Genomic DNA, 17,584 nt, shown 5'->3' on the forward strand with positions numbered 1-17,584 from the left:
TTCCACATGTTAATCACCCTTTGGGTGAAGAAGTACTTCCTTTTATCAATTTTAAACTGACTGCTCAGCAATTTCATTGAATGCCCACAAGTTCTTGTATTGTGAGAAGGAGAAAAGTACTTCTTTCTCTACTTTCTCCATCTCATGCATAATCTTGTAAACCTCTATCATGTCACCCCGCAGTCAACGTTTCTCCAAGCTAAAAAGCCCCAAGCGTTTTAACCTTTCTTCATAGGGAAAGTGTTCCAAACCTTTAATCATTCTAGTTGCCTTTTTCTGGACTTTTTCCAATGCTATAATATCCTTTTTGAGTTGCGGTGACCAGAATTGTACACAGTATTCCAAATGAGACCATACCATCGATTTTTACAGGGGCATTATGATACTGGCTGATTTGTCTTCAATTCCCTTCCTAATAATTCCCAGCATGGCATTGACCTTTTTATTGCAATCGTACACTGTCTTGACATTTTCAGTGAGTTATCTACCATGGAAAGGAGTACTTGGCAAACACGGCATTGGCAACTGCAATGACAACGGGCGCCTCCTGCTAGAATTCTGCATGGAGCACCAGCTCACCATCACCAACACTATCTTCCAGCAGAAGAACAGTCTGAAGACAACCTGGATGCACCCACGGTCCAAGCATTGGCACCTTATCGACTACATTCTGGTGCGCCAGAGAGACCTTCGAGATGTCTTACACACCCGAGTAATGCCCAGCGCAGAATGTCATACGGATCATCGTCTTGTACGCTGCAATCTCCGTCTTCACTTTAAACCCACACCCAGGAGAGGAGGTATCCCTCGGAGGAAGTTTCAGGTTGGCAGCCTCCAGTCAGCCGAAGTTAAAGCTGCCTTCCAGGCAAAACTCCAGTCAAGAATTGAGGACCTCAGTTGCCCCACAGACCCTTCTCCATAGCCATAGCTTTCACAGAGCACTCTGGGAACACCTAAAAACTACCGTCCTGCAGATCTCTGAAGAAGTCCTTGGGTTCTCCACAAGGAAGAACAAGGACTGGTTTGATGAGAACAATCAAGAGATCCAAGAATTACTGGCAAAAAAGAGATCTGCCTACCAAGCACATCTTGCTCAGCCCTCCTGTCCTGGGAAAAAAGCAACCTTTCGCACTGCATGTAGCAACCTCCAGCGCAAGCTTCGAGACATTCAGAACGAGTGGTGGACCAAGCTTGCAGAGAGAACCCAGCTGTGTGCAGACACTGGTGATTTAAGAGGGTTCTACGAAGCCCTGAAGGCAGTATATGGTCCATCATATCAGGCTCAGAGTCCCTTGCATAGTGCAGACGGCCAAGTGCTCCTCACAGACAAGGCATCCATATTGAACCGGTGGTCGGAGTATTTTCAGGTTCTCTTCAGTGCCAACCGCGTAGTTCAAGATTCAGCAATCCACCTCACCCCACTTCAACCGGTGAAAACAGAGTTGGATGAGATCCCCACCCTAGAAGAGACTGTTAAAGCCATCAAGCAACTGAAAAGTGGCAAGGCAGCAGGAGTTGATGGAATTCCACCAGAGATCTGGAAGCATGGGGGTACAGTACTACATAGCTCACTTCACAAAGTACTTGTCACCTGCTGGGAACAAGGCAAATTACCACAGGACTTTCGCGATGCAATCATCATCACCCTATACAAGAACAAAGGGGAAAAGTCAGACTGCTCCAACTACCGGGGGATAACCCTGCTCTCCATCGCAGGCAAAATCCTTGCCAGAATACTCCTGAACAGACTGGTGCCCACCATTGCAGAAGAACTCCTCCCAGAGAGCCAGTGCGGCTTCAGAGCTAACAGGAGCACCACCGACATGGTATTTGTTCTCAGGCAGCTCCAAGAGAAATGCAGGGAACAGAACAAGGCTCTGTATGTGACTTTTGTCGACCTTACCAAAGCTTTCGATACCGTTAGCAGGAAAGGCCTGTGGCAAATCTTGGAACGTTTAGGATGTCCCCCAAGGTTCCTCAGCATGATCATCCAGCTACACGAAGACCAGCGAGGCCAAGTCAGACACTGCAACGACCTCTCGGAGCCCTTCCCAATAGGCACAGGTGTAAAGCAAGGCTGCGTTCTCGCGCCAACTCTCTTTACGATCTTCTTTAGCATGATGCTTCAAAGAGCCGCAGTAGATCTAGATGAGGACGATGGTGTCTACATCCGCTATCGCACCGATGGCAGCCTGTTCAACCTGAGGCGACTAAAGGCACACTCCAAGACAATGGAAAAACTCATCCGAGAGCTACTGTTTGCTGATGATGCTGCACTCGTCTCCCACTCGGTATCAGCTCTGCAGCATATGACGTCCTGCTTTGCAGAGGCTGCCAAGCTATTTGGCCTAGAAGTTAGTCTGAAGAAGACAGAAGTTCTCCACCAGCCTGCACCCCAGGAAGATTATCACCCTCCCTGCATCACTGTGGGTGAATCAGTTCTGAAGACAGTCCAGCAGTTCAGCTACCTGGGGTGCATCATCTCCTCAGATGCCAAGATCGACAAGGAGATTGACAACAGGCTGGCAAAGGCAAACCGTGCATTTGGCCGACTGCACAAAAGAGTGTGGAGCAACAAGCATCTGAAAAAAGGCACAAAGATCAATGTTTACAAAGCGGTTGTGATGACAACCCTCATCTATGGCTCCGAATCGTGGGTTTTATACCGTCATCACCTGCGACTCCTCGAGCGCTTTCATCAGCGCTGCCTTCGCACCATCCTCAACATCCACTGGAGTGACTTTGTGACCAACACTGAAGTCCTCAAGCGGGCAGAGGTTACCAGCATCGAGGCACTGCTGTTGAAGACGCAGCTGCGCTGGGCAGGGCATATTTCTAGGATGGAAAACCACCGCCTTCCCAAGATTGCCCTGTATGGCGAACTCTCCACCGGCCATCGAAATAGAGGGGCACCAAAGAAGAGGTACAAGGACTCCTTGAAGAAATCCCTTAGCACCTGTCACATCAACCATCACCAGTGGTCTGACCTAGCCTCAGATCGCAAAGCATGGAGGCACACCATCCACCAGGCTGTCTCTTCCTTTGAGAACGCACGCATAGCTGGTCTTGAGGACAAAAGGAGATTGAGGAAGAATCGCACTGCTACAGGACCAACCCTAAATCAGACTTTTCCCTGCAGCCGCTGTGGCCGGACCTGCCTGTCCCACATTGGTCTTGTCAGCCACCAGCGAGCCTGCAGCAAACGTGGACTATTGCACCCTTCTTAAATCTTCGTTCGCGAAGCCAAGCCGAGAGAGAGAGAGAGATCTACCATGACCCCAAGATCTCTCTCTTGGTCAGTCTCTGCCAGTTCACACCCCATCAACTTGTATTTGTAGCTGAGATTCTTGGCCCCAATGTGCATTACTTTGCACTTGGCCACATTGAACCTCATCTGCCACGTTGATGCCCACTCACGCAGCCTCAACAGATCCCTTTGGAGCGCCTCACAATCCTCTCTGGTTCTCACCACCCTGAATAATTTAGTGTCATCTGCAAACTTGGCATGTTTTTAAACTATTGGGTTTTAAACTATTGGGTTTTATAGATTTTATACTGTGTTATTATGTATAAATTTTATCTGTATATTCTTTGGTTGTGACTCATCCTGAGCCCACTTGCCAACACTCTAGGTTGTCACTTCCAACACTCTAGGAATTTGCCAAATCCCTGTGATTTTTACCATAGTTGCTCTGCCCCCAGTTCTGTTCCCTCTGGAGTGAAGAGCCTAGCTAGCAATGCTACTTTGGTCCTAGAACTTTTGTGTGGATTCAGCCCATACAAATTCCCCATGCACATTCAGACATATAATTTAATCTTGAAAAATAAGAAATTTGTGTAAGCCATGCTAATATTGAAATTGGATCTCACTGTCTCTCCTAGGTGTCCTGGCAGTTTGTCTAGATGTCATTCTCAGTATGTACAGCAAACAATCATGTCTATCCAGCTCTTTAGACAGCCTTGTGGTCTTTTTAATTGGTTATTTTTCTCTTTTTCTGTTTTTCTCTTATTCAAGTTGGGAACAAGGCATATTGTGGAAACTATGCAAACGGTTGGGCATCATATCAACACCCTATTTATGTGTGGTGGGCTGAGCAAGAACCCCCTCTTTGTGCAAATGCATGCAGACATCATGGGTAAGTTTGAGGGCATAGTGAAAGGAGAAGATTAACTTTTTTTCCCTACATCCCTCCTATGCCCAAGTGAATTTCTCTTCCTTTCCCTGGCTAGTATTTTCTATTAGTCAGAGGTGTGTTTTAGCCATACTAGAGCTAAGTATCATTCTTAACCATGGTTAATTTTAACCGAGATTTCCAAGCCAGCTGCTAATCATGAGTTAAAAGCTAACAAAGGAAAAGAGTGGGAAAACTGTGTGTAAGAGAGGAGGAGGTAGGAAAGGGGGTATCATACATCACTTATCAACATACTGTCAATCTCTGTTGTAGGGGTTGTTTGGCTCTATGTGATCATTTTATTAATAATTAATAACTTTAAAACTACTTATTCATTTTAAAATTTTAATTTAAAGGCTATGTGCATCTATGCCTTTAGAATAATTTTCACAAAAATACTTAGTTTGTATACAAATATTTAGAATGATCCAGAGGAAATTCTCTAACACAATCACTGTTGAGATTAATAGGTGTTACAAAGGGGAAATGGCTGTGTGGGTGAGCATTTCTGATGAACTGTGCCTCTTAACTTTTCTTTCGTATTTGACATCAGTAGATACTGATTGCATAAATTGTGAAAAAAATCCAACATGCTACTCATTTTTATATCATTATATCTAATTCTGAACGTGGTCCTAGGTATGGATCGTTAAATTCAAAGATTAAAGCCATGTACAGCGGTGGGATATCTTTTTACAAACTTGGAGGAACTCCCAGTTTTGCAAAAAAATATACAATTATAAAACAATAAAGGGGGAGGAATGTTTTTAAAAGTTTTAAAATGACAAGTCCACATAGGGTTTCTTCAAAATATGTCAGCAGCCACTTTGGATTACCAGCCCAACTCTGATAATCCAAAATGGCTGCTGTAGTTTCAACACTGGAGGTGAATTGAAGAGAGGAGTGGGTAGGTAGAGAAGACAAAGCAAAAGACAAGAGTGGGTGGGAAGAAAGAACAAAAGAAACATGTAGCAAAGTGGTGGGGGAGGGGGGAGTCAAGGGAGTCAAGAAAGCTGGAAAACCCAAAAAGCTGCAAGGAGGAAAGAAGGGAGAAAGGAAGGAAAGTGGTGACTGAGATGATACAGATAGTTGAGATGGAGGGGAAGTACCAGGAAAAGGAGCAAAACTGTGGGAGCTATGATGGGGAAGATTGGCAGAGAAATAGATTGGGGAGAATGGCCAGCTGGAGCTAATTAAGTTTATCTTCATGAGCTCTTGTAAGCCCTTCACTTATAACAGTAAATTCTGTTTTACATACTTTCTCTGTATATATTAATAAAATCCTTCATTTTACAATTATAGCATTTATCCTGAGTGTCTTCATGGGTATTCCAGAAGGGTCCACAATCCTTCATAAGGACTGTTTCTAAGTCCCTATCATGTCTATCTGACTAATACAAACATTCTGGTATTTTAGGAATGGTGTTACAGATTCTGCCTACACTAGACCTGATCTTTGCGGCGGGAGTAGTGGTGGATCAGATATCTGCCGAGGCAGTGCCATGGTCTGACCACCAGGCCTTGAAGGCCCGTGTGAACATGCCCCCCCTATCCCGTTTAGGCGGTGAGCAGGTTTTAGCTCGCCCGCGTGGCCAAATGGACCCGTTGCGGCTTCAAATGGCCATGCGGGATCCCTGGCCCTCTGGCGATTCGTTAGATGAGCTAGTGGAGATCTGGAATGACCAGCTGTTCATGGCCATTGACGAAATCGCTCCCCGACGTCCTCTTCATCCTCGATCACGATCCGCTCCATGGTATACCCTGGAGCTGCGATCGATGAAACGGCGATTAAGACGACTAGAGAGACAATGGTGTCATACTCACGACGAAGCTACGAGAACATCATATAGGTCATTTATGCGGACCTATGAGATGGCAGTTCAGGCCGCAAAGAAGGTTTACTTTGCGTCCAGAATTGCATCTGCGACCTCGCGCCCAGCACAATTGTTTAGTATAATTCGGTCATTAACAAATTTGCCGCAGGGCAAACAAAATATTAGAGAATTGGAGATAGGCTGTGAGGCTTTTGCGAGTTTTTTCGCAGATAAGGTCTCGTCGCTCCGACGCGACTTACCCGCCATAATTGATACAGTAGAAGAACTTGAGGCACCAAGCGCGTCTTTTGGTCCAATTTTGGATTCTTTCACTCCACTCAGCCTGGAGGAGGTCGACAGGATCCTTGTAGCTGTGCGCCCTACGACTTGTAGGTTGGACCCGTGCCCGTCTTGGCTTATAAAAGCGAGCCAGACGTGGCTGCGTGAACCACTACAAGGTATTGTCAACAGGTCCCTAGTAGAAGGGATCTTTCCCACGCCTCTTAAAGAGGCAGTGGTCCGCCCTCTCTTAAAAAAACCATCAGCGGACCCGGCCATATTGGCGAACTATCGGCCGGTGTCGAACCTTCCCTTTTTGGGTAAGGTTATAGAGCGGGCGGTGGCAATTCAGCTACAGGGGTTCCTGGAGGACACTTCCGCACTGGATCAATTCCAGTCCGGCTTTCGGCCAGGTCACGGGACGGAGACGGTTCTGGTCGCCCTCATAGATGACCTCATGCGACATCTGGATCAGGGCGGCTCAGCGGTGCTGTTGTTATTAGATCTGTCAGCCGCGTTCGATACGGTTGACCATCAGCTACTGACTAGCCGCCTTGCCGATGTGGGGATTCAGGGATCTGCCTTACAGTGGCTGACCTCTTTTCTCCAAGATCGGGGACAAAGGGTGGTGATCGGGGAGGAAGTATCCCAGAAGCACTCTCTTAGTTGTGGGGTGCCACAGGGAGCGGTTCTATCCCCGATGCTATTTAATATCTATATGCGCCCCCTTGCCCAGATTGTCAGGAGGTATGGACTGGGTTGTCATCAATATGCGGATGACACCCAGCTTTATCTATTGATGGGTGGCCAGTCCGACTGTACCCCGGAAAATCTGGACCTGGCTCTACAAGCCATGGCATCTTGGTTCAGGCTGAGTCGACTGAAACTGAATCCGACAAAGACGGAGGTTCTCTACCTGAGTCGGGGTGGTCCAAGGAGAGAGATCCATCTGCCGACTCTTGACGGGGTGCCATTAACACCGGTCCCTAAGGCCAGGAGTTTAGGCGTGCTCCTTGAGTCCTTCCTTACAATGGAGGCCCAGGTAGCAGCCACTGTTAGATCTGCCTTTTTTCATCTTCGGCGGGCACGGCAGCTGGCTCCTTTTCTGGAGCACAACGATTTAGCGATGGTAATCCATGCTACGGTCACCTCAAGAATAGATTACTGTAATGCTCTCTACATGGGGTTACCCTTGACGCAAACCCGGAGACTACAGCTAGTGCAGAATGCTGCGGCACGGCTGCTGATGAGGCTGCCACGATGGGAGCACATTCAGCCAGTGCTGAAAGAGCTGCACTGGCTACCTGTTGTGTTCCGAGTTCGCTTCAAGGTGTTGGTATTGACCTTTAAAGCCCTTTATGGTCAGGGACCTGCATATCTACGGGACCGCCTTTCTCCGCATATCCCCCAGAGAGCACTGCGTTCAGGGGCAAAAAATCTACTCTCGGTCCCCGGACCAAAAGAAGCCAGGCTATGCGTGACAAGATCTAGGGCTTTTTTGGTGGCAGCACCAGAGCTCTGGATTGCTCTTCCAGAAGCCATACGGGCCCTGCGGGATCTGTCTGCGTTCCGCAGGGCCTGTAAGACCGAGTTGTTCAAGCAGGCCTTCGATGCTTGACGAAGATGGCTGCCACCGGACATCACACAGAACGCCGGTAATCACTGTTTGGAATTCTAATGCCGCTATAATGTAGGGATTCAGCACTTTAAAATGGTTTTAATATTTTTAATTGTAATATGTTTTTTAAACTGAAAATGTTAAATTATGATTTTATATTTTGTACTGGTTTAATTGTGTAGATACTGTGAGCCGCCCTGAGTCCGCTTGCGGAGAGGGCGGGATATAAATCAAATGTAATAATAATAATAATGCCTCAGGAAAAGAATTAGCTTTCCCCACTTTCAAAGGGTATAAGCGAGTATAGCTGCCACCACCACCCACAGTCATCTAGCTTCCAGATGACTTCATGGCACTAAATAGAAAACACATTGATTAGTTGCTGGGATTCAGTAACTCAGTCTCAGAAACTCTGCTGAGTGGCACTAAAAGTCTTGATGTAATCATCATAGTTACTTCAAATATAGATTTCATCCTGTGTTCCAATGCAAATTATTTAACTGCGAAGATAAGATGATGCTATTTTGCATCTATAGATAGCTAATAAAAGTTTTCAGTTTAATACTGGAATTTAAGGGTTCGTGTTATGTTTCTGTTTTTCTGTTTCTGTGAACAGCTGTGAAAATTTTTCCAGGATTCCTCCCACCTCTGTTCTGTGCCCTCTGGCCAAAAGTCATTAACCAATAGGAAAATGTCTTGTTGCCTTCAGCAGCCTTCCCTTCTGAACAAGGGGTGAGATTGCTTAGAGCTTTTTTTCTCGGGCCATTTGCTTTGTTGTCTTACAGGAAGGGTGGCCAAACTGTGGCTCGGGAGCTGCATGTGGCTCTTTCACACATATTGTGTGGCTCTTGAAGTCCCCACTGCCCTGTTGGCTGGCAGCTTAGAGAATGCATTTAAAGTTAAAGTTGCTTTCTTTCCACTTCTCCTTCCTTCCTTCCTTCCTTCCTTCCTTCCTTCCTTCCTTCCTTCCTTCCTTCCTTCCTTCCTTCCTTCCTTCCTTCCTTCCTTCCTTCCTTCCTTCCTTCCTTCCTTCCTTCCTTCCTTCCTTCCTTCCTTCCTTCCTTCCTTTCTTCCTACCAACATCTGACATTCTTGTCTTGCGTATCTCAGTTGTTATTCTTGTCTTGCATCTCTCAGACATCTGATGTTCCTTTCTTGCAGTTCTCAGACATCTGACATTTATTCTGTGGGGCTCTTTTGTTATGTAAATTTGGCCACCTGTGCCTTACAACATCTTGTAGATCATGCACTAGCTTTTTACTTAAGCTTGTTTTTAATGGGTTCCTAATGTGGTTCTTCCTGTATTGGTTTGAGGACATTGTAAGATTATGGGCCAAATGAGGATCATGGGACCTCCATGGGGCACACAAGACTTGTCATGCTCTTTGAAAGGAGGCTATCTAAAATACAACAGCCACTGGTGAGGCAGGATGGGGTGGCTTGAAGTCAATGCAGATTTTTTTTTAATAAATAAATAAATAAATAAAAATCTAAATGAAGCCCCTAGATTATTAAAGTTTGAAAACTGCTAAATTGTTGTATAAAATGTGCTAGGTAGAAATTAGCATGCGATACAGTGACCTAGCTCTTTGCCACCTTCAGGCTCTTTCCTGAGCTAATATAATATCATCATTCTGTGCTACTGCAGTAAAAGAAGTAGAAGTTCATGCCTAGGGATGAGAGAGAATATTATCTGCAAAGGAACAGGGGAAGATAGGAGGTTTGCCCAAAGAGTAATTGTGGGAAATTAAACAATTCCTCATTGCAAGAATGGATTTGAAGACTGCAAAACTGAGAGAACAATGGGCTATGAGAGGGAAACTTCACAAAAGACTGAGGGATACCAGTGCAATTTTGGCAGGAATGCCTACAGAGCTTTGAGATTTCTAGTAATATATACTATAGTAATATAGTATAGTAATTATACTAATTATAGTAATTAGTAATTATAGTAATTCAATAAGTTAATCAGTTATGAAATCAGTTTGTATTATCACTTTAGGTAAGTCTTTGGCTTCTGTCTTTGAGAATGTAGTCATTTATACAACATACACAAGGGGCTGCATTACATTTCAGCCATTGTGGAAGAACATTGAACCTTTGGCAGATCTCTCTGAAGTACATTGTTTAGACATTATAACCAGCAGAAACTAGTTAACCAAGTGTAATTTATCCAACTTTATATTGCATTCTCTTGAGCCCACATGGCAACACTCTTCATAGCAAATTATATGTTTGCAAAAGAGGTCTCAGGTTAATCTAAAAAGAGCTTTAATATAGCACATTTCTGAACAATATAATGTGCGATTAACTTGTAGAAAACATTTTTTTTTAGTTCTAAAGTCTTGAAGGAGGGGCAGGGTGGATGAGAAATAAGGACAGGGCTTTTATCCCCTGGGGGAACATGGTGGAATGACATTCTGGAACCTCTTTGTAAAAGCAAAATTATCAAAAAATGTTTAAAAGTTCATGAGGGGGTACCCATGTGTTTCTCCTTCATTTCCCTCTTGAGAGTTCCAGCTCCTCTTTTTCAAGAAAAAAGAAAAGGAAAGGAAAGCCCTGAGTAAGGGTAACTTTTAAAAAGCATACAAGTCAATATGGTTTAGATCAAGTTTTAAGTTGGGTTTCAGGGTATTTAGCATGCAGATTTGCATCATTTGAACATCAAGCCAGACTTCCTACCTTGATACAGGAAGAAAGATGAAAATCAGTATTATGTAATTATGTCTAATGGAAACAGTAAGAGAGAACCAAATGACACAGGGTCTTGACCTAGGCTAGATATGCATGCAGGCTATTGCCACAGCGGTGCTTTCTATTTGTCAAACAAGATTTTATCAAATCCACACCTCCCCTTATCTAATTCAAACAGCCTTGGAATCGAGAGTTGCTTTCTGATGTCTAAAATTAAAGATCTATTAATAGATAATTCTGATTAAATTTTAAACTGGGGTTCTTTCACTGTATCTATTAGACAAGCACAATGTAAGACAAAGAGGCCTTTCTGCTGTCTTAGAATTCTTCCTGTTTGTAGTGAACTGTGACTGACAGGAGATGTCAGAGTTCATCTGAGTAAAATGCTCTAGGTTCCCCTGCCCTCATTAAAATCTATCAGATAAAATAGCTAGCATTCCTGTATCAATCCCCTATTCTTCTGGGAAAAATCTGAATATATTACTGTAAAATGTAAGCTCCCATTAACCAGTTATGCAGGCTACCAGTAGATAATTTCTTAGACCACTTAGAAACCTCAGATTCATATTGTTAAGTGCTAAGATGAATGTGTCCTTTGTGAAGCACTTGCAGAATGGAAAACAAGCAGCCTAGTTTTAAAGTACATTTCAAAAGCATAAGATGTAAGTTCAGTTCTTCATCTAGTTTTCTGTTAAGTTTATACAATTCTGTGTCATAACATTTTTGCCACTGACAGTTTACAGATTTGATCCATGAATCTCCTGTACTGAGCTTAATTCTGGTCTGAAGTACTGGCTGGAAGAAAAATGAAACAAGCAAAAATGACCCAAAAAGAACAGGGTCCAAACCCCAACCGGGGGGGGGGGGTATATGGACAGGAGAACACATACCATTTCCTCATTTTAATGTTCCCCTCATCCCACTTTAACATTAGAAGGCAATGGTAGCATTAGGTACCTTGTCTTATGTTTGCCTTTTACCATAAAATAATTGCAATGATCAGTGTGTGGGCATAAGGACTGCATGTACCTACAAGAAGTGCATAAGCTGTTTGCCTCTCAGGATCATAAAACTGAATTGTTAAATTTCATTTAAAAATATTCATTCTCAGGGCCAGCCCTAGACTATCTGGTGCCCTAGGCAAGGCTAACTTCTGGCGCCCCCCCATTCCCCCCCCCCCCGATAACCATTTTTTAAAAACAGATTAATTGTGGGACAAATGAAAAGCACAAAACTTGAAATTGCTCCCTGACCTAGATAGCCCAGGCAAGCCTAATCTTGTCAGATCTCGGAAGCTGAGCAGGGCCAACTCTGGCAGGTGTTTGGATGGGAGACCTCCTTGAAATAACAGAGTTGAGAGGGAAGACCCTATTCAGCATCTCAGTTGGGCACTTTTCTCTAAGTCTGAGCTGACCATCTGCTTTTGGAGGACAGAAGAGAGAATAAGAGAAGGTGTCCAGGCTTATTCTCCAAGGCTCATACTTCTTCTTCATTGCCTGCTGTAGAAACGTTTCTGCCTGCTGTAGAGATGTTTCATTTACCAAATGGTCCATATAATTGCTATTGTTCTTTAAAGGGTTAAACAGAATTTCTGCTAACAGAAATGAGCTACTATTAGAAACAAAGCAAGTTCTAGGCACTTAAGAAGTCATAGCTGGAGCTTCTGTTTAGAGCTGCATAATGGCATAAACACTGTACCCCAACCTCTCTCAAACACATCCTATGCTGTGCAAAGAACAACCAGTGCAGGGGCTGAGAAAATCACCCCTTGGGAATTGATCTCTCCAAATTTTCAAAGAGAACCCCTTCCAAAGCCGAGTTTCAAAAAGACTTTAAGGAAAGAGAAACCTACAGGGACCTCCTTGCAGTATCAATGACCACCATCTCTCTTATCTTCCAAAATTTCTACTTATTGGTAACACGTAAAATAAGTTTTACTTATTGGTAATAGTCCCTTAGAGGGAAAGAGCATGCTTTCTCCATCCTTTGTTAAGATGCAGGGGAACTGTTCTCTGCAGTCTGGAGATGAGCTGTAATTCCATGGGTTCCCCGGGTTCAACCTTGAGGCTGGCATCCCCACTTCAAATGCAAACAGAACCAGTGAGCCCAACAGAAATAACACCAAACCACAGACTCCAAGCTACAACAAATGAATGACTTTTTTAAAAAAAACCCTAAACTCACACCTACAGTTAACTATTATTAACATATAACAAGAAAACTATTCTTGATTAGGAAAACCAACCAGTCATCTTCATGGGTTTATTGTTATTTGCTGAACTGCTATAAAATCCAGAATAGAAAATCTGGAAAATGGCAATTATAATTTCAAGGATCAATAAAAGATTATTTTTTTTCATATCCATGGAACTATATGTGAAGATGAAGTAGCCCAGCTGAACACCATTTTTCCTTGCCTTTATCAATGCTGGGTATTATGCAATATATAGTGATAATATACAAATAATAAAATGCAACCTTTAAAGTATCCTATCATCCATGTGTAAAAGGCAGAGAGAGTTTTCCCATGTTCCTCACAGTTTCCTTGGCTGCACCTCCTTCCAACTCCTGGAAATATTACTCCCAGAATGAAAGAAGTTTTACACAGGAACAGCTGTGAGGATTGGCAGGCTGAAGTGAGGGGGAGCAAGGGAAACACCATGCCCAGGAGAAAATTGGGGGAGAGACAGAAAGCCAAGAAGGAGAGAAGGAAGAGGGGAGGGGGGGAGAAACAACATGCCTGGGAGAAAGCCCGGGGGGGGGGGCAACAGAAAGCAGGAAGGAGCGAAAGAAGAAGGGACGAGGGGAAGGCTGATAGGGAAACAATGTGCCCGGGAGAAAGCAGAGGGGGGAGGCAGAAAGCAAGAAGGACAGAAGGAAGAGGGGACAAGGGGAAGGCTGGGAGGGAAGCAACATGCCCAGGAGAAAATGAGAGGGGAGGCAGAAAGCAAGAAGGAGAGAAGGAAGAGGGGACGAAGGGAAGGCTGGAAGGGAAACAACGTGCTGGGAAGAAAGCAGAGGGGGGCGGCAGGAAGGAGAGAAGGAAGAGGAGGTAGGGAAGAGAGAGAGCTGGGGGCAAGCAGGAGAAAGGTAGCGGGGAAGCCAGAGAGCCAGGGGAAAAGGAGAAAGGAAGCCAGGAAGAGAGAGAGCCAAGGAAGAGCAGAAGAAAAGCGGCGGGGAAGAGATCCAGGGGCAAGCAGGAAAAACTGCGGTGAAGGCCTCTGTGAGGGTGGGGGGATTTGGTGCCCCCTAGGGCCGGCGCGCTAGGCAAATGCCTAATTTGCCTAATAGAAGGGCTGGCCCTTTTCATTCTGTTATACTTAATATAAGCTGCAAATTAGAGGATAATTCCTCAAGAATCATTTCTGTTCAGAGACTGAATAAGACACAGGATATTTCATAAACCTGTATTGTGAGAAACAATTGGAAAACTAAAGGAAAGAGTTTTGTGTTCATCTGCAGATGTTCCCTGTGTCTATATTTCATGTTGTTTTCCCTGTGTGCATTCTGTGACACAGAAATTTAAACTCACAAAAAGTCATGGTTAAGTTGTGAAAGGGTTGGAGGAAAGTAGTACAGTTACTTGTTGATCCAGCTGCTGTTTAAGTGCTGGGAGCCATATTAGCTCCTTCTGATAATATTGAGGAAGGGGTTCTAATAAAGCTCTATAATGCAGTCCCCTCCCCCCCGAAAAAAGTCATGAAGTGTTTAATTGTCCTAAGGAGACACCTCCCAGACACTTTCTGTACAGTCTTCTGGTAGTTTAAAGGTTGTGGCAGCTGTAGATGATCAGCTGATGGCAACTGATGGGGTAGGACTTTGCCCTCTTTGAAAGTACTAGATCCCACAGTGCTCCCTCCTGTCCAGGCATCACTGCTTCTTAGACTATGCTGTTGGCTTCTCTATGGAATTGTCTTGTTCACTTCCCTATGGGTTTGTCTTTTATTGGTTATAAATGATATATCATGCTTTAACCCTTGATAGTTGCTTGCGGGGACGTCCTCTCCCTTTCCTTCTTGCACTTCCTTTTGATTCTTCTTATCACCAAAATCTGGTTAAGACACAACTTTCTTTCCTAAATGCTAAGCAAATGTCATTATTTTAACACATACCACCCCTTCCCCTCCACTTATTTCTCATTAGACTTCCTTCATTCAAGTAGTTGAACAAGTTGCACCTTTAAGATCAACCAATTTCTATTTAGAATGTAAGCTTTTGTGTGCTTATGTTCTAAATAAAAATTGGTTGGTCTTAAAGGTACCACTTGACTTCTGCTTTGTTCAACTGCTTCAGAACAACATGGCTACCCGCTTGGATCTATCTTCATTCAAGTAGCTGTGCTTTCAACTTGTGCGTAATCACTTGAATATACTGAAGGCAGCCTTTTAGCAATCTTGTCCTGGAATCAGCCTATGTTTACTATTTTGAATTTCTGGATTTTGTTTGTTTGTTGATAGCTTAATTTTCAAAGTAAATTAGCATATTTCATGCTTGTAATTTGATAGCTCTTACTGCTACAGTCATGGAAAATGACTCCAAATTATGTCCAAATGATGTTATAGATGCACCAATCCAGTCACTAATGTGAGCATACCATCTTATGGAGGGTATGCTACTTCTTAATTACTGTTTTTACACCATGGGTAATAAACAGCGAGCCATCACACATTAAAAAGGAAGGCCACGTTACCTGAATTACAATGTGATTTTACTACAGCTGTCAAAAATATAGTTGCATGCAAAGTTACTTGTTTATCTTCATCTCTTAGTGATAAAGAAGACTTAGCTTCTAGATAGAGGGAGTCCAGTTTAAGCAAAGGGAAAACCCGTTCAGCTCTCAAATCTAGAGATGCCAATCCCCAGGTGGGGGCAGGGGATCCCCTGGTTTGGAGACCCTCCCCATGCTTCAGGGTCATCAGAAAGGAGGGGCAGAGAAATGTCTGCTGGGCCTTCCATTATTCCCTATGGAGACCAATTCCCATAGGGTATAATGGAGAATTGAACCACAGGTATCTGGGGTTTGGGGGGCCTGGGCTTTTTAGATAGAGGCACTTAATTTTCAGCATGGCATCCGGTGCCTCTCCTCAAAACACCCTCCAAGTTTCAAAAAGATCAGACCAGGGGGTCCAACTCTAGAAGCCCCAAAAGGAGGTGCCCTTATCCTTCATTATTTCCAGTGTAGGGGAGGCATTTAAAAGGTTTGCGGTCCCTTTAAATGTGATGGCCAGAACTCCCTTTGGAGTTCAAATATGCTGGTCACAACCTCGTTCCTGGCTCCACCCCCAAAGTCCCCAGATATTTCTTGAATTGGACTTGGCAACCCTACTCAAATCTGAAAATTCAGGGCAGTTCAAAAGAATATGATCTATAGATGTAGTTCAGTAAGTACCACATCCACAGAATCTGGTAGAGTACGGAATACCATTAAGCCTTTGTAACAACACTGCTGATGGCAAGGTATTCAAACATGCAAGCATAAATGCCCTTCTATATTTATGAAGAGATAAATCAGGCAAGAAGTTTGACATTTTTATTGTAGGAAGGATACCAACTAAATGAAGATACTCTGTGAGCTTTAACCTGCAGACTCTTATAATCAAGATCTGTCAAGTGTCTTTTAATTAACTGAACCAATGCACAGCTACTTATGGTTTCTCTCATATCATAGGTATTTCTCAAATATAATAATCTGAAGGCCAACTATTTGCCCCAAACACTGCTATGAGGATCCAGCATAACTAATCCAAGAAGCCCTAATTCTAAGTTTGATTTCACCATCCTGTTTTTCAAATTTCAGATAAAACGCTGCCACCCAAGGCTTTGTTTCAGAAGACAGGGGGTATTCATAGAATAACCCTGTAGCTGTTTATACTTGTAATTATTTGTTCTGTCTTTTAAAAGTTATTTACACTTTGGGCATTCTGAAAAAGGCATTGTCTTTGTCTAGGTATGCCTGTTGTCCTAGCCCAAGAAGTGGAGTCTGTTCTAATAGGTGCTGCCATCCTTGGAGCTTGTGCTTCTGGAGATTTAGCTTCACTGCAGGTATGTAATCATGGAGGATCTGGAAGTGACAACTTAACTTCTGCATTTTTCTATCTTACATCACATTGCAAGTTACATTTGTACCAAAAGTGGATGCTTTCAGTCTCATCTCTATTTACTAGATTGGTCTTCTTAGATTAACTAAGAAGATGCATCATGCGGTTAGTTATAAAAGGAACTAGTTGTTCAAGGCAGAAAAAGCTTGAAATATTAGGGATAAAAGTTCACCATTAACTTGAAGAGCAACTGAATTTATTTTCACAGGCTAATTTTGTAAGGAATCACTGCATATACCGTATTTGCTGGCGTATAAGACGACTTTTTGGCCCAGAAAAACATGCCTCCAAGTGGGGGGGTCGTCTTGTACGCCGGGTGCACTTCAGTTGGGATACCGTATTTCCCCGAAAATAAGACCTTCCCAAAAAATAAGCCCTAGCAGGATTTCTATGCATTTGTGATGGACTTATTTTTTGGGTAGGTCTTATTTTTGGGGAAATACGGTAGATCCAAAGCACAAGGGACGGGTCACGGGGCGAGAGGCTGTCTTTTGCTGTGGAGGGAAAAGGTGCTGTGCAAGCCCGATCCTTTGCATGCTTACTTGGAAGTAAGCCCTTTCTGAGTTCTGTGGTTGCTCGCTCTCTGGCTGCTGTCTTTGCAGCCTTGAAACGAAAACCCAAAGCAACCACCTATACATTACGGTATTTAGCGACCTTCTGTCTCCTGTTCCTAGGGATTCGCTGCCTTGCAGCTCTCGCTTCGGGGGAGAATAAGGGGGCAGTTTTCATTCAGCAGGAGAAAGGGGCCGTGGATGCTCTTCGAGCCTTTCTCCCTTTTTTTGCTGGTGGGCAAACCAGACTTGCATTTGCTTACAGGCTCCGTCTGTCGTTCTCTGTTTGTACGGGGAGGGGGAGAGGCAAGAGATCTGCTGGCCGGGTGTGTTTGTCTGTGACTGTAGCTGCACGCAG

The 17,584-nt window shown here is 43.9% G+C and overlaps 1 protein-coding gene across 3 annotated transcripts in view; it reads left to right on the forward strand.

Annotated features, from left to right (window-relative positions):
- Nucleotides 1-17,584, forward strand: part of FGGY (FGGY carbohydrate kinase domain containing) — a 346,832-nt gene that overhangs the window by 254,385 nt on the left and 74,863 nt on the right. For 2 of the 3 annotated variants that reach the window (XM_060231898.1, XM_060231900.1), the window contains 2 exons: nt 4,016-4,136; nt 16,525-16,619. The exons of the other annotated variant lie outside the window; for it this stretch is intronic. In XM_060231898.1, coding sequence (XP_060087881.1) covers nt 4,016-4,136; nt 16,525-16,619 — 216 coding nt within the window. The remainder of the gene's footprint in view (nt 1-4,015; nt 4,137-16,524; nt 16,620-17,584) is intronic. 3 annotated transcript variants of the gene reach the window in all.

This window comes from Heteronotia binoei, chromosome 2, assembly GCF_032191835.1.
Source record: "Heteronotia binoei isolate CCM8104 ecotype False Entrance Well chromosome 2, APGP_CSIRO_Hbin_v1, whole genome shotgun sequence".
Lineage (NCBI taxonomy): Eukaryota > Metazoa > Chordata > Lepidosauria > Squamata > Gekkonidae > Heteronotia > Heteronotia binoei.